General features: G+C 32.3%; 1 protein-coding gene across 5 annotated transcripts in view; it reads right to left on the reverse strand.

Annotated features, from left to right (window-relative positions):
- Window positions 1-20,370, reverse strand: part of LOC106052286 (DNA mismatch repair protein Mlh1-like) — a 25,811-nt gene continuing 5,441 nt past the window's right edge. For 2 of the 5 annotated variants that reach the window (XM_056045316.1, XM_056045306.1), the window contains exons 2-21: window positions 19,826-19,948; window positions 19,570-19,660; window positions 18,030-18,202; window positions 16,648-16,720; window positions 16,468-16,559; window positions 15,987-16,029; window positions 15,748-15,836; window positions 15,529-15,641; window positions 14,677-14,770; window positions 14,386-14,539; window positions 14,191-14,248; window positions 13,787-13,880; window positions 13,568-13,695; window positions 13,345-13,453; window positions 13,150-13,213; window positions 12,767-12,928; window positions 11,960-12,052; window positions 7,705-7,815; window positions 444-482; window positions 1-227 (exon numbers count right to left, since the gene is read on the reverse strand). In XM_056045316.1, the coding sequence (XP_055901291.1) occupies window positions 57-227; window positions 444-482; window positions 7,705-7,815; window positions 11,960-12,052; window positions 12,767-12,928; window positions 13,150-13,213; window positions 13,345-13,453; window positions 13,568-13,695; window positions 13,787-13,880; window positions 14,191-14,248; window positions 14,386-14,539; window positions 14,677-14,770; window positions 15,529-15,641; window positions 15,748-15,836; window positions 15,987-16,029; window positions 16,468-16,559; window positions 16,648-16,720; window positions 18,030-18,202; window positions 19,570-19,660; window positions 19,826-19,944 (2,070 nt within the window). In that variant the 5' untranslated portion in view covers window positions 19,945-19,948 and the 3' untranslated portion in view covers window positions 1-56. Of the gene's footprint in view, window positions 228-443; window positions 483-7,704; window positions 7,816-11,959; window positions 12,053-12,766; window positions 12,929-13,149; window positions 13,214-13,344; window positions 13,454-13,567; window positions 13,696-13,786; window positions 13,881-14,190; window positions 14,249-14,385; window positions 14,540-14,676; window positions 14,771-15,528; window positions 15,642-15,747; window positions 15,837-15,986; window positions 16,030-16,467; window positions 16,560-16,647; window positions 16,721-18,029; window positions 18,203-19,569; window positions 19,661-19,825; window positions 19,949-20,045; window positions 20,246-20,370 lie in introns of those variants that run through there. The other 3 variants (XM_056045312.1, XM_056045327.1, XM_056045332.1) reach the window with 3 other exon arrangements.

Here is a 20,370-nt window from a genome sequence, read left to right on the forward strand (position 1 = left end):
TTGTTTTATACCAGTTTTATTGAATTACATAATTTTCAACAAAAGCAAAAATATTTTTAACAACGCTCAAAGACTTTGTATAAGTCTGGTAAATTGGCCAACTGTATAAAACTTCTGTCTTGCTCAGTGCATTTAGGTGGAAGTAACATTTGCCGCATTGCAGGATAGATCACATGCTCAACAGACCATTTCCAAGCATTTTTTGGCAAAGATTCATCATCTGAGTCCTGTAATTGTAACACAGAAAAATAATTTGCCATTTCATGCAGCAAAAGGCATACTATTAATGGAAAAGAGCATAGAGTTTACAATTTTATCAACTGAATATAGGCACTTAAACATCATATTTAGTTTATGTGTGATAGAAAATTGTGTTCAATATTGTTTGTTTCATTATATTCTGAGCAAAATTATTTTTAAAGGCACTGGCTTCAACTACTTACATTTTCTTTTAAAGTATAGCAACTGTTTACACCAAAACCCTGAAAAAGTATAATACCACAAATACTGCTCCATCATAGACTTGGTTTTGAGTCTAACTACCCTGGGTACCCTACAATATCAGACTCAGTTCCTTGATGACCAACCTCATTCAAGTTTCTTTTGGTCTGCTTCTTTTGATACTGGTATTCCAAACATTGGGTTTACATTGGCATAATTTTTGTTATTTTATGCACATTCCACTAAGCTTTTTAATCTGAATATGTGATACTGTAAGGCTCTGATTATACACAAATAAGCATTTTAAATAGCAAATATAGGGCAACCAAATTCCCAATAAGTACTACAAAAAGTAGATTTTTTTTCTTATTTGTTTTATTTGTTTATTTATTTTGTTACTTTTTAAGTCATCGGATCAGACATTCCTTAAAATTCAATCTTATTTTCTAAAGCTTTAAGTAGTATCAAGAGTAATAATAAAAAACAGAAAAGTAGTTTATTGGAATTTTAATACCATTGTCACGTACACAGTATCAGCCAAGGTCTGCCGGCAAGGTCAACGACCTCGGGAAAAACCAGCCTTGTATTAGTTTCATTTTCGAAATGAATTTCATTGGTTTCAAAAATATTAATTATTATGTAGTTGCTACATTTATTGGTCAGATATCAACCAAGCGGCAATGAGATATGAGTCACGTGGCAATTCGCCCAAAGCTTTATTTTTCTTTATACTTTTTCTAGTCAGTGTTGTACGGAACGTGTTAGTGTAAAGACGTACTAGAGTCGGTTGTAAATATTCATAGAGATAGGATCTAACTTGTATGTAGTTAAGAATATATATTTTATTCATATCAAGACTCAGATATATTATTGAATAGATCAGTTATTCAAGTACATTTAAGCATTGTAACTATTTTGTGTATAGTGTTTTCAAGTTATTAATTAAAGTAATTGTTTTTGAACGAAGAGAAGTTTCTTCATTGAATTTAGATCGTACTTAGATCATATTTGTCAAGTTGTAACGCCTAGACCTAGATGATCCTCTTATCAATTGGCAACATTCTATATGATCGTATCATCAACATAGATGTCTACTTCTATACGATTATCTTATTGAAAGATCATTTCAAGATCCTCGGCAACACATTCATTGATAGTGCAATATAGTTCAAGTCTGATCGTGACATCTGGCTCCATTGGTGACACGTGACAGTAGCACTATTGAAGATTGTGACAGTGGCACCTCCGACACTCGATAAAGATCATCAAAAGGTCATCAAAAAAAAAAAAAATTTTTTTTTTTTTTTCAAGATCTAAGGAAACATTTTTCGAAACTTCGTCAATTACAACACTTCGATTTTCTTCAACTTGAAAATAGTTCTACTGTGTTCAGTTTGGTTATCGATATCTTATCTTATCATAGATATAGATCTACGATAGAGTTTTCACTATAACTCTCGAGATCTAATATTATTATATTGTATTGGCATTGGCAATAAGACCAATATTATTTAACTGGCACGATATATAAGCCCAGTAATATTTAGCTGGCATAACATAAGCCCAGTTCTGGCATAACATAAGCCCAGTATTATTCAACTGACACAGTAGATAAGTCCAGTATCATTTAACTGGCATCATTAGTATTATAGATAAGCCCAGTAGCAATTACCTGGCACTATAATCTATCAAGTATCATTCAACTGACATCATTATTACTATAGATAAGCCCAGTAGCAATTACCTGGCACTATAATCTATCAAGTATCATTCATCTGACGTCATTATTATTATAGATGGTTCCACGACGATTCGTTCACTGACATTTCGTTCACCGACAAATCGCTCACGACTTTTTGTTCACGCGACTATTCGTTCACCAGACATTTCGTTCACCAGACAATTCGTTCACGCGACATATCGCTCACGGACTATTCGCTCACAGACAACTTGTTCACCGACAACTTGTTCACCGACAGTTGGTTCACGACAAATCGTTCACGCGACTAATCGTTCACGAACAATTCGTTCACAGACAAATAGTTCACAGACAAATCGCTCACTGGATATTTTCAAAAACAAAAAAATTGCTAGAGATCGGGCTTTATCCGAAATTCTTTGTAAATTTTTGTTTGTTTGTTGTTAATATTTTGTTTATGAGGACCAGTATGTGATAAAACATTATACTGAAAAGAAAAAAGAGATCTTACAAGCAAGCTGAAACATTTAAATGGGCCCTCACTTTACTATAGGTAACATTTTTACTTTCAACATGTAGGCCTTCTTTTACACTCATGTCCATTATGTGGTCTTGTTCGACCTACCCATATTTGCTTATCTTCTTAATAGCGGTCCAGATGTTTAATTAACATACCCATTTTATTGATATCTTATTAACAAAAACAAATCTTATATAACGTTTCTTCAAAAAAGAAGATGATTACGTCCTACGCGTCATGATTCTGCCACGTCACTGGTTTTCCTGGCTAGCTCAGACACTAGTATTTTTTCCACAATCCTTTCAGTGTTTTTACGAGAGATAATTTAGATGGTACTAGATTTGGTACAATATATGGTTTCACTGTTCAACTCTGAACGTCACATACTAGATACAGATCTAAGGTTAATACTTATCAATTAAGACATCTAAGAAAAAAAAACTAATTACATATAGAACACTAGGAAATATTTTGGTTCCCTATCAAAAAATTATAATTTATTGCAAAACAACAAAATAAAAATGTTTCAATAAATTTGTTATTGAAGTCAAAGCAATCAAATTAGTCTACCAATGGGTGGTCACATATAGAAACAAGTTAACTAAAATAAAAATAAAATAAAACTTCTTTTAAACTTGATGGAAAGTACTATACTAGTGTCTAGTAGATATTTTCAATGTTAACAGATTGAACATGTGTATAGGCAATGTCCAATAAAATTGTATGACTTCCAGAGGAGCCAGTCTGTCTAGCACTCCACTAGGTGTTAACTAGAGTATCCAGATGAATGGGTAGATTCCCGGTAGATGAAAAAAAAGGGGGGGGGTGTAAAGGTATATTAAAGGTGAAAGTAAAAATGTTACCTATAGTAAAGTGAGGGCCCGTTTACATTTTTCAGCTAGCTTGTAAGATCTCTTTTTTTTATATTTTTTTTTCTTTTAAGTATAATTTTTACCACATACTGTCCTCATTAACAAAATATTAACAACAACAACGAAATTAAATAAACTCGGATTTGACCTGATCTCTAGAAATTTTTTGCATTTGGAAATAATAGCTAAAAAAGTTTTAATGTAAATAAATTAAACACGCGACGAGAATATATAATATAAACAATATGTTACTATCCAGTGAACGATTTGTCTGTGAACAATTTGTCCGTGCCGTGAACGATTTGTCGCGTGAACGATTTGTCGTGAACCAACTGTCGGTGAACAAGTTGTCGGTGAACAAGTTGTCTGTGAGCGAATAGTCGCGTGAACGAATAGTCGGGTGAACGAAATGTCTGGTGAACGAATAGTCGCGTGAACGAAAAGTCGTGAACGATTTGTCGGTGAACGAAATGTCAGTGAACGAATTGTCGTGTCCCCGGATCTACAATCTCAAGAGAAAGAAAGTTCATAGCCTTGTACGGCTCAGCAATATTTTATTAACCTGATACGGTTGAATACATCTACACTTCCTACAACGACTCCAGTAGTACTTCTACTATAAAACAAAGTTCCACTTCATAGCCTAGTACGGCATAACTAACATTGTTATATTCAAAAGTACTATATTTGTATATTCAAGTCATATATTCTAAAACACAAGAACTATACAATGGATTCAAGTTCTCAACCTAAACTTAGAACACAACTATTCATAGAATTACTCGACAGAGCAAACGCACTTAAATTACCGCTACATGAACAAGAAGCCTGGGCACGTCGACAACTTGAAGAATATGAAGCAAAGAAACGCCAAGCAGATAGAGAAGAAGCAGAAAAACGAAGACAAGAAGAAGAAAAACGAAGACAAGAAGAAGAAAAACAAAGAGAACATGAAGCAAAGAAACGCCAAGCAGATAGAGAACAAGCAGATAAACAAAGACAAGAAGCAGAAAAGCAAAGACAAGAAGCAGAGAAAAAAAGACAATATGAAAGAGCAAAAATGAAACTTGAAATAAAAAAAATATTCAAGTTGGAAGAAGAATTAAAAGGTCATCAATCTCAAATAGACGCAATTCATCGCAACATAGCAGATCATGATGAAAAAATGAGACTATTGAATATTATGGAATATCTACACAATGAAGACACAAAGTCACAAGTCATAAAAGATACATGTTACATGAAACAAGAAGAAATGAAAAAAGATATAGATCTAAATAATGTACAAGAAGTTACGAATGAACATAGAACAGATTTACAATACATTGAACTTGACAGAAAACGTCAAGAAGAACTAAAACGAGAATTATTAGAATTGGAAAATATTGAATTCAAAGCTGAACAAAAGAAAAGCAACATAACTAAAACAAAGAATGAACCAGAATACAAAGCCAGAATTGACAACAATGAATCTATGCATCATGACTCAAGCAAATCTACAGGGACATCACTGCCTACTACATGTCCATCCCTACTTGTTAATACATGTCCATCCCTACCCACTACATGTCCATCCCTACCTGACAATACAAGCCCACCTCTACCAAGTACTTTCCCATCCCTAACCATTGAAGATGACTTCATACATCAAGACTTGAACAACACTGCATCTGCATCATTACCTACCAATACTATGGTATGCATTGAACATTTCTGCTACAATCAAGACAAGTCTCATGAACCAGAATCAGAAGCAGATAACAAAGAAATTTTTATTCAATCAACTTTGGCTATACCAGACAAAAGTGACACTATTCAATCTGACTCTACAACTCATACTAGTATTCCTCATTTGAAAGAATGTGAGTCAACTCAAGAAGCCATTACAACCATGAACATTGGAAGTCAAAGAATATTACATGAACACATGAAATCAAGATATTTTGCTCAAGGAGATCAAGTCAATTTACTGTTACCAGATATGAGTAACAAGCTGTTCTACAAATGGCAAGGTCCTTTTCACATCACCAGAAAGATTTCCAACCTGCTTTATGAAATCAATGTCAACAAGGTTACCAGAGTATTTCATGTTCATATGTTTGAACATTACCATGAAACAGATGGTGAAGACATCAAAGCAGAAGTTGAACATTTTACAAGCTTAGCAACTATTCCTGAGGAAGAAGAAGAAACATCATCAACACCCATTCCTGAGATAGATGTTTCATTACCAGCATCAAATCAATTTGACATTCCCAAGGTCATCACTCAGGATGACATAGCACTACAGAAAGTGAAGGACACTAAAGTTTTTCCAGACCATGCAGATTTCTTTACCAGTATTTCTGAAACATTTCCAGTACTGCACTTCGAAAGCAACTCAGAGAGCAACAACATTGACAACACAAAGTTTCATCCTCCATCCAACAAAGGGCCTACTTTTCTTCAGAACGGAACAAATGAACTTTTTCAACATTGCTGTGTTGACCGATTGAACTCATACCTGTTTAGTCATTGCTCTATTGAACATTCTAATGCAGGGCATTCTGATACCATTGTTCTACAGATTCAAAGTTCATCAACCAGAAAATTGAGTTTTGGTTTCGGACAGTTCTTATTTTCACCAAACTCAAACGCGGTTCAATTAGACATTATTTGTGAGATCAATATGACATGGAGACAACAGCTTCATAAACTGAAAAACCTTTTCTTCAAGTTTAGAAAACGCGCACACATAACCATGACGGCAACTCAGAAGGGTTCCGAACTTAACATTTCTACTTTACAAATGTACTATAGCATATTTAGTGTCACTTGATTCACTTTCATTCATACTCGTCAAGGAAGAACATTATCCAGTTATATTTAATCAATTAATTAATTTGTTTACTCATTTTTTCCACAGGTGTTCTATATCAGTATGTTACATTTTTTTAGCATCAAGCAACCCACTGAGGAAGGTCACTCATTCAAGATATGTTTAATCAATTACTTTGTTTATTATGTTTCAGCATCTTTGCATATGACATGCATCAGACATCTTAATTTTTAAATCACGAGCATTTTATTTCAGGTATTTTATTTCAGGTATATTATTATTGCATATATCCTATTATAATGGTACAGATACATGACATATAATTGGAATTTTTCATTGCTTCACACATATTAAGATTTGTATTAGATTTAGTATTATTCAGAAGATTGTCATGTATACATCATTTTTTCTATGTCAATTTTTCATATGCAATATATTTTGCCATGTACACATTTTCACATTAGTACTAACCAAATGAGTTATAATGTCATAATTATTTTTTTATATTTCAAAATGATGACATTTCACATGTATTATTTTTACGCATTTTTATTACCATACAAATGCTTAAGATAGCAGGGGGTAATATGTCACGTACACAGTATCAGCCAAGGTCTGCCGGCAAGGTCAACGACCTCGGGAAAAACCAGCCTTGTATTAGTTTCATTTTCGAAATGAATTTCATTGGTTTCAAAATATTAATTATTATGTAGTTGCTACATTTATTGGTCAGATATCAACCAAGCGGCAATGAGATATGAGTCACGTGGCAATTCGCCCAAAGCTTTATTTTTCTTTATACTTTTTCTAGTTAGTGTTGTACGGAACGTGTTAGTGTAAAGACGTACTAGAGTCGGTTGTAAATATTCATAGAGATAGGATCTAACTTGTATGTAGTTAAGAATATATATTTTATTCATATCAAGACTCAGATATATTATTGAATAGATCAGTTATTCAAGTACATTTAAGCATTGTAACTATTTTGTGTATAGTGTTTTCAAGTTATTAATTAAAGTAATTGTTTTTGAACGAAGAGAAGTTTCTTCATTGAATTTAGATCGTACTTAGATCATATTTGTCAAGTTGTAACGCCTAGACCTAGATGATCCTCTTATCAATTGGCAACATTCTATATGATCGTATCATCAACATAGATGTCTACTTCTATACGATTATCTTATTGAAAGATCATTTCAAGATCCTCGGCAACACATTCATTGATAGTGCAATATAGTTCAAGTCTGATCGTGACATCTGGCTCCATTGGTGACACGTGACAGTAGCACTATTGAAGATTGTGACAACCATAATTAAGCATTATAAATAACAATGAAAATGTCAATACTGGTACCTTGCTGTCATTTTCGTCTGAAGATTCCACTGAGCTTTTTTTAAAGGCATAAAAGTAAGCCGTTTGTTCACAGAAAGATTTAAAACATTCAATTTCAGAGTCCCAATTCACCTAAATAATAATAAGCTTCATTATTGCAAAAGAAATCATTTTACAATAAGCAAGTTTACAGAAGGGTATTTCAACATAAAATTAAATTTTCAAAAGCAATTTAAAAAAAAAAGGGTCTGCTCGAGTCTGAATTCAAACTCAAGCTTCCATGATGGGAGGCCAACATGCTTTTCCACTGAGCTATTCAAGCACCTATCCGTCCGATCCATCCCAATGGTAATACAGCCAATGGAGGGCTCTGGCCTGCTTCAACACATCCTTCCATTCAGTTCTCTTCTGGGCCTTTCGTCTCCACGCCCTAACCCCAAGCTGTTGCAGATCTGCTTCCACATCATCAATCCATGGCATTCGAGGTCTGCCTTTTGTTTTTTGCCTGTACCAGTATTCAATTTTTGCTCCTCTGTTATCTGACATTCTTTCAAGGTGACCTGCCCAACGCATTCTGTTCTTTTTTATTTCGGTCACTATTGGTGAGTCTTCTTACAATTGACATATCTCATGGTTAGTGTGTGTGTTCACCCTGTTTCATCCTGTATAGCACCATAGATTTTCCTAAGAATTTTTCGTTCCCAAGTATTTAGTATATTTTCAGATGTTTTTGTCAGTTTCCAGGTCTCACTTGCATACATTGCTGCTGGTCTTATTATGGTTTTGTATATTATTTTCTTGGTTTTCCTTGATATTGTTTTGCTCTTAAGTAAATGATGGGTGCTATAAAATGCTCTGTTGCCTCCTGATATTCTTTCCTTTATTTCTGTTAGTAGGTCATTTTTTAAATCAATTGTACTTTCTAGATATTTGAAAGTTTGGACATTTTCAAATTTGTGGTCTTGGATTTTGATATATTGTCCCTCTCTTTGATTGTCCCTTGTCATTGTGATGTACTTAGTTTTACTGTCATTGACCTCAAGTCCTGCTGGTCGAGATGCTTCTCCTAGTTGTGTGAAGGCTCTAGCAATGTCAGAGGTTTCTTTACCCAATAAGGCAATGTCTCGGCATAAGCAAAGTAATTGCTGCTGAGCTGTGAGCTCTTTTGCAGACTGCGTCAAAGAAAAAATAGTGTGCTGTTTTCTTCAGTTGTTCAGCACTACCGTAAAGGGTGTTGGTTATGTTTGGCTGTAGTGGAAGTAGGGTCTGCCTAAGGTGGATTAGGAAGGGGCATTCAAAGAAGATATGGTTTACGGTTTCATAAGGGTAGGCACAGTGTCTACAAAGGGTGAGTTGTGTGGAATTTATTTTGTTCAGATGGTAATTTAACAGAGGTGTGTCCCCCTGTTCTTAGTTCAAAAAGTGTAGATTGTTCTTTGCAGGGGAGGATGTTAATACTGTCCAGTTTGTTAGGCATGGTCATTTCTTTGTACATGGCTCTGCCTGTTTTCTGATGCCCATTGGTTGAGCCACTCCTCTTTGTGATTGTTGACTAACTAACATTGACCTTAGGGTGAGGTAGTAAACAGGTCTATCTGGTTGTTCCATAGATGATCCTGCCTTTGAGAGTTTATCTGCCTTTTCATTTCCCATTATGCCAATGTGTCCAGGGATCCACTGTAGTGTGTAATTGATATTTAATTTTGATATCATCTGATGGATTATCACAATTAGTGTTGTCAACTCTCTTGGGCTGTTTGAGGTGCTGCTGTTAAGTGCTTGCAGAGTAGATTGAGAGTCTGTAAAGACAACAATATCTGATGGTGATTGCACTCCTTCATATAATTTGTTTCCTCAATTTTGGCTTGGAAGTTTGAGCAGTAATTGCCACAGGGTGCACTTATTTCAAAGTATTTATTTTTGGGGAAGACCAGGAAAGCACCAAGACCAGCATTGATGGTGGCTTTGAAGGCTGATCCATCGGTGTATATATGGATAGCTGTTTTTGGATAGCTTTCAATTGTTTCGAGCGTGCCTCCTTTGAGCTGCAGTGGATTTGATTCTTTTGTTAGGGTGTTATTTAGCAAATGTGTTTTAATGGTTGGTTGTTTGTAGTTGAGACCGGGCGTTATGTTTGAAAATCTGGTAATTGTTTCTCTGTTATTGGGTAGGTGGTGTTTTAGGGTTAGTTCGTCAGTAAGTTGGATCAGAGTTCTTTGCTTTTTTTGGTTGTTTTTCCTACTTCTCTGTGTTAGTAGTTTATAAGGATGATTGTCCTCCAACCTACTGTATCTCTCAATAGCTTCTAATGCTGCTCTGTTGCGCCTTAACTTAAGAGGTTCAATATTGGAGACTATTTCACAGGCTGCTGTGGGAGTAGTTCTCATACATCCACTGATTAGACGCAAGGCTTGGTTTTGGATTGTGTCTAATGATGATTGATAGGTTTTGTTGGCAGCTACTTGTATAGAGAGACAGTTATCCATTACAGATCTGACGTATCCAGTGTATAACTGTCTTAAGGTTTTCTTTTCAGCTCCCCAGGATGTTCCTGCTAGGTGTTTTATTATGTTTAATCTTTGTGATGCCTTTTCTTTTAAATCTGCCATAAAGTGTTTTAGAGACAGTCTTTGGTCTAATTTTACACCAAGATATGTTGGATTTTTTTCTTTGTTTATTGGTTGTGAGTCTTTTTAGGATGTAGTTTCTTTTTGCTGTTTTGTAAGCAAGCTATTATAGAGTTTGGCTGTATATTGTCCCTGTTGGTTGTGGACCCATATTTTCTCTCCTGAAGTAGTTAGTAATAGTTCCCCTTGTGTTTATGTGTGTATTTCTTATAGCTCTCTCCAGTGTCAAATTGAAAAACATGCAAGAAAGTGAATCACCTTGTCTTAATCCTCATTTACTCCTAAATTCCAGTGAGTGTTCTCCTTGTATTATAACTTTACTTTTTGAGTTGTTTAATGTATAAGTCTTGTCAGCTTGTTAGGTATTCCTAAATCCTGTAGAGTGTCATATAGATATTTCCTTCCTTGTTGTCATATGCCGTTTTATAGTCTATAAAGAGTTGGTGGATTGTTATGTTGTAATCATGGCATTTTTCTAGTATACATCTTAGTGTGAAGATGTGATCAGTTGTGGATTTATTGGGTCTGAAACCACATTGATAGTCACCTAAGATTTCTTCTGAGTATTTTCCAAGCCTCTTAGTTATAAGCCTAGACAGGATCTTATAAGTCACAGACTTTTCCCATTCCCATTTTTTCTTTCTCACAACTTTTGTGGCCCTTCTTCTTGCTTCATTGTATTGTTGTCTAGTGTTTCTGGTTTCTCTCTGTAGCATTATCATCCGAGCATTGTTTTTCTTTTCTGTAATTTGTCTGCATTCATCATCATACCATCCCATTCTCTCGTTCTTTTGTTAAAATCTAACTACCTCTTCTGCTGTTCTTTTGATAGCATGCTTTATTATTTCCCAATGTTCATTTTCAAGTACCCAGTATTCATAAAAATAGAAAGTTTCTTTTAGTCTATTGCTAGTTTGAAATTTTTTACTAACAACTTAATTCTCTACATTAATGTGATTATTGTCACTGGTGGCACATTGTCAATTTAGTACATTTTCTATATAAAACAAAAGGTATTAATTGTGACAAATTGATTAACTAATTGATTAATTTTTGGATTCTTGTGTTGTTACTGACAATGAAACATTGAGCAAAGTTTCAACTTCATCCGAAAATGAGAAATGAGAAAAAAAAATGTTGACCAAACAGACTGAGTAACTTGATATAAGGTCAGTAAAAATCAACTAAGTTAAGCAAACTGTTAACTTCTTGTATAAGCTTATTTGAATATTTAACTGATCTCTTAAACAAATATTTAATAGATTGATCTATTCAGTTTGAAAAATTAAAAAAAAAAGATTCCTTTTTACTATGACAAAAAGCTTTTGAAAGTGCATCATGGAAGCCTTCTAGATGACTGATGCATGATTGATTCAAAATAGTTATTGCTATTTCACTCAATATAAGTGGGGTTATTTAAAAAAAAATAAAAAAATAGCTGTATCTTTTACATTTCACTTGTTAACAGGATGTACAGTGTCATTGAATATTGTCTTCAATTCTATCAGCTGGTAGATTTTGTTCTTTCTTGTTCTAATTTTAATAAATAGTAGTAAGATAAATGATGCTACAGTATCTATATATCAAGACATGTTAGTTAAAATATCTTACTATCTTTATATTTTACAAGTTAAAATTGTTTGACAAACCTCAGTGGCTAGGTGAAGCATGTATAGAGGGAGTTCTGTCAAACAAGGGACATAACTCTCCAGCAACATGGGCAGAGTCATCAAGTTACCATTCTAGTCAATAAAAAAAATCCAGCAATATTAACATGCCACACAAAAAAATGTAATTACTGTTAACTTTGAAAAATTGTTTAAATAGAGCACATAACATTTACAGTATTTTTATCCCAACAGAAGACAGTATGTTATATTAAGCCCATCTCCCCCCCCCCCCCCCCTTAAAGAAGTTTGTAGTAAAAATGGAAGAAATTAATCAAGAGTTCTTAGAGATGTGCATATTGAAAAACATTGATACAACTAAGTACATTGTAGTTTGAATTCTTGTTAATAAAAATAGATATAAAATTTATAAATCATATAAAACTCATTAAGGGCATCTCTGATTCCTGAATTACACTGAAGCTAAATTTATCAACTCTTATTTCATCCCTGCTACAGAGCTTAGTTAAGGTCTCAAACACTTTCCATCCTTGGTACATACTTCAAGTACAATCAAGTGTTCTTATGGTTCTTTTTGTTATTAAATGATTTATATTTTTACCATGAAAATGTTAAGAATCAAAATAAAGATGTGCACCGCTAATCCTTTTTCTATTAAGGGAAAACTTTAAATAGTTTGATGATATTGAAACAACTGCATGAAGATTAGGGAAACCACACATCAAAACAAATTTGAAAAAAACAACAACAATAACACACAATATTTGTTTAAAAATTAATATAAAGTTTGCTTGTCAAAACATTATTTAGAAAGTATTCTGTTTTTACCTCAATTTCCATACTGAAATAATCTTGAAGCATTTCAGCTTTTGATGTTAAAAATGTTACAACATAATCTGCCATATCTTCTTTTGGTCCATCAGCAGGAGACCATCCAGATAAAGGGTTGTCTAGAGCAAGTAATATAAGTTCTTTTATTGATGCAGGAACCTGGCAGCCATTTGTGAGGAAAAAAAACAACAAATCTGATATATTTAATTATTCTAAAAAAATTCATGACAGGGACTATGTTTATCAAATAATTTTTGTTTCTTGAGTTTTTAACTACCAGTACTGATTACACAATGAAGGTACAATTAAACTCATAACTTATGTACTAATACAAGATCTGACACTTACATAACATGTTCATCACTTTGCAAAGAACTTACAGATAGCCTAAAGATTCCAAAGTTTCCAAAATCTTGAATCATGATTTGATAAAACAAATATTTGCTTAAAAAAAAAAAAAAAGAAGAAAAAGAAGTAGAAAAAAAAAATGCTTTACTTTTTTTTTACAATTAATATTTTTTTTTGCCAGAGAAAGAGTACTAGAACTATATATAACTCTAATGGTAAAAATCTACCTTAAAGTTGTTGTGTTGGCTAAATAAAGACGAGTATTATGTTGTATTAATGCATGGCTTTGATTTACACAACCAACAAAAGAGAAGTTCTTCAATATTTCACGTATGCCTGAAAAAAAAAAAAATGAAATGTTTCAAACATTTTTAAATAAGCATTTTATCCATAATTCTGGTGTCCCCCCCCCCCCCTCCAATAAATTTGAAGAACAAAAAATTCACTTACTTTCACTTTTATTGTCTTTAATTTCTTGTCTGAGCTGCAGGACACTTGATAATTTAATTTCCCTTTTCTTCATTTTAGTCTGGCTGTCCTCATCACTTTTCGCATGCTCTGTGTTTTCTGGACCACTGCTAAAAAAAAAAGTGATGTTGCTTTGATGTTCAAAGTAGTGACACAAAGCTGAATCCTGATAAACATAAGATTATGATAAGCTAATATTACCCATGTCTATGTCCACGTGGCTCTAAGAAGACATCAAGCTTTTGTTCTCTGCTATCTGTTCTTACTGTTTCTTGAGCACGAATTATTTTTGTGCCTAGTTGTTAAAAATAGATAGGACTAAAATTAATTGTCTTATCGAAAATCTGAACCTTAATGTCATTTGCAAACAAACAGTAATAATAAAATTTTAAAAATTTCTTAAAGACTCTTTGTAATTATATAAAATGCTTCACTCATAATTCTGAAGATTGTAAATGTTAATCATTAAAAAATAAAGAAAATTGTATGTTATCATTAAAAAGTATTTCAATGTATTAATTTTAGTCCAATTCATTTTTAGACAAAGTTAGGTACTGTTGATAAACATCTATTATCATGTTTAGAATTTTGATATTTTAGTTTACCTTCTGTGGTATCTTGTTTAACTATTGAATCATCTGTGGCTTGTAGAGGTAACATAGCCTATTGTTTAAAAAAAAAAATGTAAATGGTTACAATTAGTTGGATTTTTTTTCTTTCTAATACAACATTTTTTTTCTACATAACACGTTATCTCTATCAGATTTGTAAAATGTTTTAAAAGCATCTTTTCCTGGTACCTGTGTAAAGAATGTCCTAGATGTATTGGAACCCAGTAACTTTGCTTCTATTTCTGCTTGTATGGCTGCTATGATAGAGTCTTCATGTAAGAAGTGGACCTCATGTTTTGTGGGGTGAACATTCACATCAACATTTTGAGGAGTGATATCTAAACTAAAATATACAGATAGTGTAAAATTAACTTAAAATGCTACAATTTTATATATCTGAATGCATCGAGGTTATAATACAACACAGGGAAATTTATATTTTTTGTTAATAACAACAATCTTTAAGAAGTATACATTTACCTTAAATAAACAAAGGGGTGAGCTCCTTTAGGTAAGTAAGCTTGGTAGACAGTTTCTAAAGCCTTTTTTAATGCAGTAGATTCAACAAGTCTGTCTGTAGATATTTGGATAGATAAAAGTTATTAATTTATATTTTGAGCTATAAAAATTTTAAGTTTTTAAGTTATAGCTAATGTGTCAATTGGGGAAACTGTCTCATTGTCCAAATATTCTCCCAAGTTTCCCAGTAACAAACAATTTAAAAACCTAGCTTTTAAGCCTAGCAAAATAGCTTTTATTGGCAATAAAGAGACTTTGGGATAAAGCTGTAAATGATTAAACCAAAAGATATATTTTTAACCTAGTGAACTATTCCTCAAGAAAAGGGTCACTCTTCTTTTCAAATCTTTGCTGGCATCAAACACAAACCTTTAAGATCAGAAGAGGAGTTACTAAAGAGTTGGGACACCAACTGAGTTGGTACTAAATGTAATATCTAATAATCTTTTGGATCACACTTGCAAGGTAATGAGATGAACTGTTGGCCATGGGTGGCCCAGAAAAGTTCCCAGTAGAGGAAACTCTCTAAGTGTATAACTAAATGTTAAATATGACAATAACTGTCTCTTAAAATGGAAATGATACAAAAAAAACAACAACAACAAAACATTAAAGAAAATAAAATAGATATTGAACATCTTTAAAACATGCTAAAAGCTTTATAACATTATGATTAATACAATAATCTAAAAGAATGTAGGTCAAGTAATAAGTTATGAATGAGTAAATGATATAAAAAGACTGGTACAGATCTCTCTTCATCCTTATTAAAAAAAAAAGTATTTCATGATATTGCACTATACTTTTACTTACTATTAATAAAAAACAAACATGTTGACTTTTTAACTGAATAATTGGCATTGCTAATGAAAGTCAACATTTTGAAGCCAAGTTTTTTGTCTTCATGTTTCACTTCTAAAAGTTCTCTAAATAAATGAAGAAAAAAAAATGAAAATAATTTATAAACAAAATATTGTACAAATGTATTCATTAATATTTAATCAAGATATAAGTTAATATAAAACATCAAACCTGCTAACAGTAACCCCATATATTGCTCGAATGTTATCTACATATGATGAATTTGGTGGTGTGCGGACATCAGCCATACTTTCTCCTTGCTTGAAAATAAAAATAGAGAGAGAGATTTTTAGAGATAATGCTAATAGAGTTTTTCAAACTGTAAAAAAAAAAAAAAAATTGAACAGCATTAAATATTGTCTTTTTCTCTAAAATGAAATTTAAGAGACACCTAAATAAAGAATTTTTACCTTTTTGAGTGTAAACCCAACTTGACAATTATGAATAGCATATCTGGAATATTTATTGTAAAGATTAATCTCTAGACATATCCATAATTTTTTTTTCAATGAATAAAAAAAAAACACTTAAAAAAAATTCAACTTTATAACAAGATGGTATTCCCCATCTTTCTGAACTAAATTGAGGTTCTTTTTCATTTAATGTTTTAGTAGATTTCTAATCAGTTCAGTGCTAATTAGTGGATTACAAAATAAAAAGACCTTTCTCTTAACCTTTTTCTTAACGGAACACATTCTGAGTATTTAGTGGAACACTTTGCTTATTTTTTTTAGAAATTAATTCACACAGTGGCCTACAAGTTAATTATTCCGTTAGTTGGTGGAACACCTATTCAGGCTATGTGGAAAATACAGCTTGGGAAATACTGGCTTATATAAGCAAATAATTAATTTAAGTTCATAAAACGAAAAAAGAAAATGTAAAACTAACTTGCTAACTACATCTACTACTTTGGCATATTCTTCTGCAGGACTTCTCAGAGCTTTACGTCTGGTTGATATGTTATAGAATAAATCTTCTATCTGAAAATATATAAACATTATATATATTCTATCAACAGTTTATAGTGAGCATGCAATGAACAAAACAAAGTAAAAAAAACAAACTTACAGTTATTTGTGTACCAACATTTCCAGCACAAGGTTTCACTGATTCTTTTAGTTTCCCATCCAAGTAAACACCTCTGGTGAGAAAAAAAATTGATGTTTGATTTTAATATCAACTAGATGTTGCCAAAATGTTCTTCTCCTGGCAACATTAGGATTTTACTCACAATGTGAAAAGCTGTAATGGCTACCTGATATTTCAAAAGAAAGTAAAGCCAGGTCAAGTGATGGTCACACAACCACCAGTATTTGTAGATTATTATTTTATGTTATATCAGTCCTAATTAATGAACTTATTTTAAAAATGTAATTAAAGCATCAACATTTTTGACCTTTCAGTTTTGTCATGGGTGATGCTGTGACACTGGTCACTCATACATGTTAGAAGCTGATAGCAATAGTGCACCAAGAGAAAATAAGAGTCACTCCTTGACATTATCCAACCAGCTTTATTCATGACAATCAAAGGTCACTCATCCTTGTTAGAAACCAACACCAATAGTGCATCAATAGAAAAACCAGTGAATCCTTTACATTGTTACAATGGGATTATGTCGATAGTGCAACTTTTGTTTTCTTTTTGTATATTTATTACATTGACACAAACACCAAGGTACGCTAGGATTGATGAATTAATAAAGCACTGATGAAACTCCAGCATATAATTTTATCACTCTAATAATATTCCTTTGAACACATAATATATTCAATATTTCTTCAAAAATCCACATGAATTATGAATGAATTATAACTTTAAATCTGTACAATATCAATGAAAAAAATAAAGCACAATAATAACTTCAATTAGTTTCAAATGAACTCTACTTTCTACTTCTCTAGCCCGACTAAGCAAATCTTTTTCTATTTTTACTTGTATAACCATATCATTCAGAACCTAAAACTCTCTTTTTTAAGATTTTTCACTAATTTTCATTCTTTTCTCTAACTGACATCACTGACTTAACTGATTTGACCTCAAAATCTGATTGGTTCATTAGTGATTAATGTGTGATTTATCATTGATCTGAAATAAGGTTACAGCTAACTGCTGTGCAGTTATTACACCAGCTTCATTTCTGACTACCCTGTCTGCATTTACCCATAAAGATTATCTTGGACAATGAATCATGTCAAACAGTATGTCATCTGAACCATCTAGTTTTATCTCTTAATAGTACTGAAGAACTTCTGTGTACCTCCCAAAGTGTGGACTTAAAAATTGACTAAGTCATTTTTCTTCTCCCAGTTAATTGTACCTACTGAATTCTTATTTCAGCCTCGGCAATCAGCTTTCACAACCACAGAAACTTAAGTCGCATTGATCTATAGCATTCTTAGCATAGTTACAATTGTACAAATAAACTAATTATGACTTGACTATATTACCTGTAGGCACACTTTGAAGAAACTGTTCTTGTAGTTATGGTCACATGAGCCACATGACTAATGGATGCAAGAGCCTCACCTCTAAAACCATAGGTGCTTATACTGTTGAGATCCTCGAACTGTTGCAGTTTACTGGTTGTAAACCGTTCACAAACTATGTCCATGTCTTCCTTCTGGGAATTTGAGCATAAAACATGAAACTTATTGAAATTATAATAAATTGTATTTAGTAATCAAAGTTATACAAGAGAAAAAAAAAATTTCATCAAAGGCAAAGAATAAAAGTCAAGACTAAAATCCCATGATATGATCATTTAGAATATTTTTTTTTTTTTATGATTATAAGCATCTGAGTAAAATGAAGGAAATAGATTTGTTATTTCAAATACAATGTTGATTCACTCAGAAAGTTGATAATTTGAAATGTGAAAACGGTTCCCGGTCATTTCATCCCCAATTAAATATTTTATATATAAATATGATTATGTAGAGTGCTTTTTGACATTTTATGACATGTTACTAATGCGTTTATAGTGTTTCCTCTTCCACTTTGTATTCTTAATGAGAAATCTTATATTATATTGTAAATCTGGGTGTGTACTTTGCAATAGCGCTTCTATTGGATGTGGGGGATGTTATAATATTATCCTGCACATGACGTAATATTCAAAGGCCAAGGTGTGGTGCAAGTAGTGGAAATCTTTTGCGAGACAGAAGTGGGATTACAATAAATATGACCGTACTGCTGATAACTTATCATCAAAGGCCAAGGTGTGGTGGAAGTACCACCATGTTTCACTTAATTTTATTTTTCAATTGCTCTTTCTTGAAAATAAGGTTTTATTTTTTTCTAATAAAGGCAGACTTCACCCATCCTCAGGATATATGTCACCTATATAAATTTTGTGTTAATTCCTTTTAAACATTAAAGTTATAAATTGTGTTATAGGACTTTAATTTGATCGATATTTCATTTCTACATGTATATGTAAGTATGTATTTTGTTTATTGATATTCACTTTAAATATCAAAACTGGTGGGCCTATATTTATGTGAACATAATGATGAGGTTCCTATAGCCTTAAAATTAATTGCTTAAGTGCTAGCGCCGCCCAAGGAAGAAATGTGCAACACTGGCAAAGAGAATAACAAACATTGTTCAGCAATAGGAATCAATGGATTGTCTTCTGTACTTACAATCGATAGCTTATCTATCTTATTGTTGTACATGAAAAAAAAACACTTTTGTTTTACATTACCTCTATATTTATACATGTTACATTTTTTATAGTTTTTAATGGCATTTAATTTTAATTTTATTCTAATCTAATGTGTTACACTTTTTGTCATTTAAATAAAAAAATGAATACAATAAATATTGCTCATTTCATGATTTTTAAAATTACTATTTGTTACATAAAATCTTCAGATGATGAAAATATCAGGGGATGAAGTGACCAGGGGATGAAGTGACCAGAGGATGAAATGACCGGGGATGAAGTGACCAGGGATGAAGTGACTGGTCACTGTGAAAACTTACTCTGATTCCACAGCCATTGTCTTGAATTTGTAACATTTTTAGACCTCCCTGCTTGATAACTACTTGAATATTACTTGCACCTGCATCAAGACTAAGAAACAAAATTGTTTTTAAAAAAATGGAATATATAGATGATTAAATATATTACCAATGATATTCTTTTTTCCCATTAAAAAAAAACAACTTTTTTTTTTGCTTAACTTTTCAGCCAATAATAGTCAAGCAGCTTACATAAAATGTAATTTATTAAAAATACCTGTTTTCAATCATCTCTTTTAATGCATTGGCAGGCCTTTGAATTACCTCACCAGCAGCTATTCTGTTTACTACAACTTCATCAAGGCGCTTGATGACTGGTGCAACATCACTGGCCATTTATCTAGAAAAAAAATGGAACAACAACATGATTTTATAGTTCTTATTTAGATTAAACATGAATTCTAGAAAACAACCATTGCTTTGCTATTATGACATACCAGCATGAGCAATGTATAAACAGGCAGTCTACAGTCTACTACAGACTGCTGAGAATACCAAAGAAAAATATAGAGTATAGAGCTACAAAGGAAGGTGGAAATGAGATACATGTAAAAGTATGAAGTAACAAGTCATGTTTAAACTGATTACTTTATTATAATTATTTAAAATATTTACTATTAATAGTATTAATACTATTATTTAGATAAATTCTATAAATTTAATAATTAGTATAAAATTAAAGCTAGAATGCTAGATCTATTCAATTTCTATTCTAGTAAGATATATTATAAAATATTAGGGTTAGGGTTAATCTATAATATT

Source organism: Biomphalaria glabrata, chromosome 1 (assembly GCF_947242115.1).
Source record: "Biomphalaria glabrata chromosome 1, xgBioGlab47.1, whole genome shotgun sequence".
Taxonomy (NCBI): domain Eukaryota; kingdom Metazoa; phylum Mollusca; class Gastropoda; family Planorbidae; genus Biomphalaria; species Biomphalaria glabrata.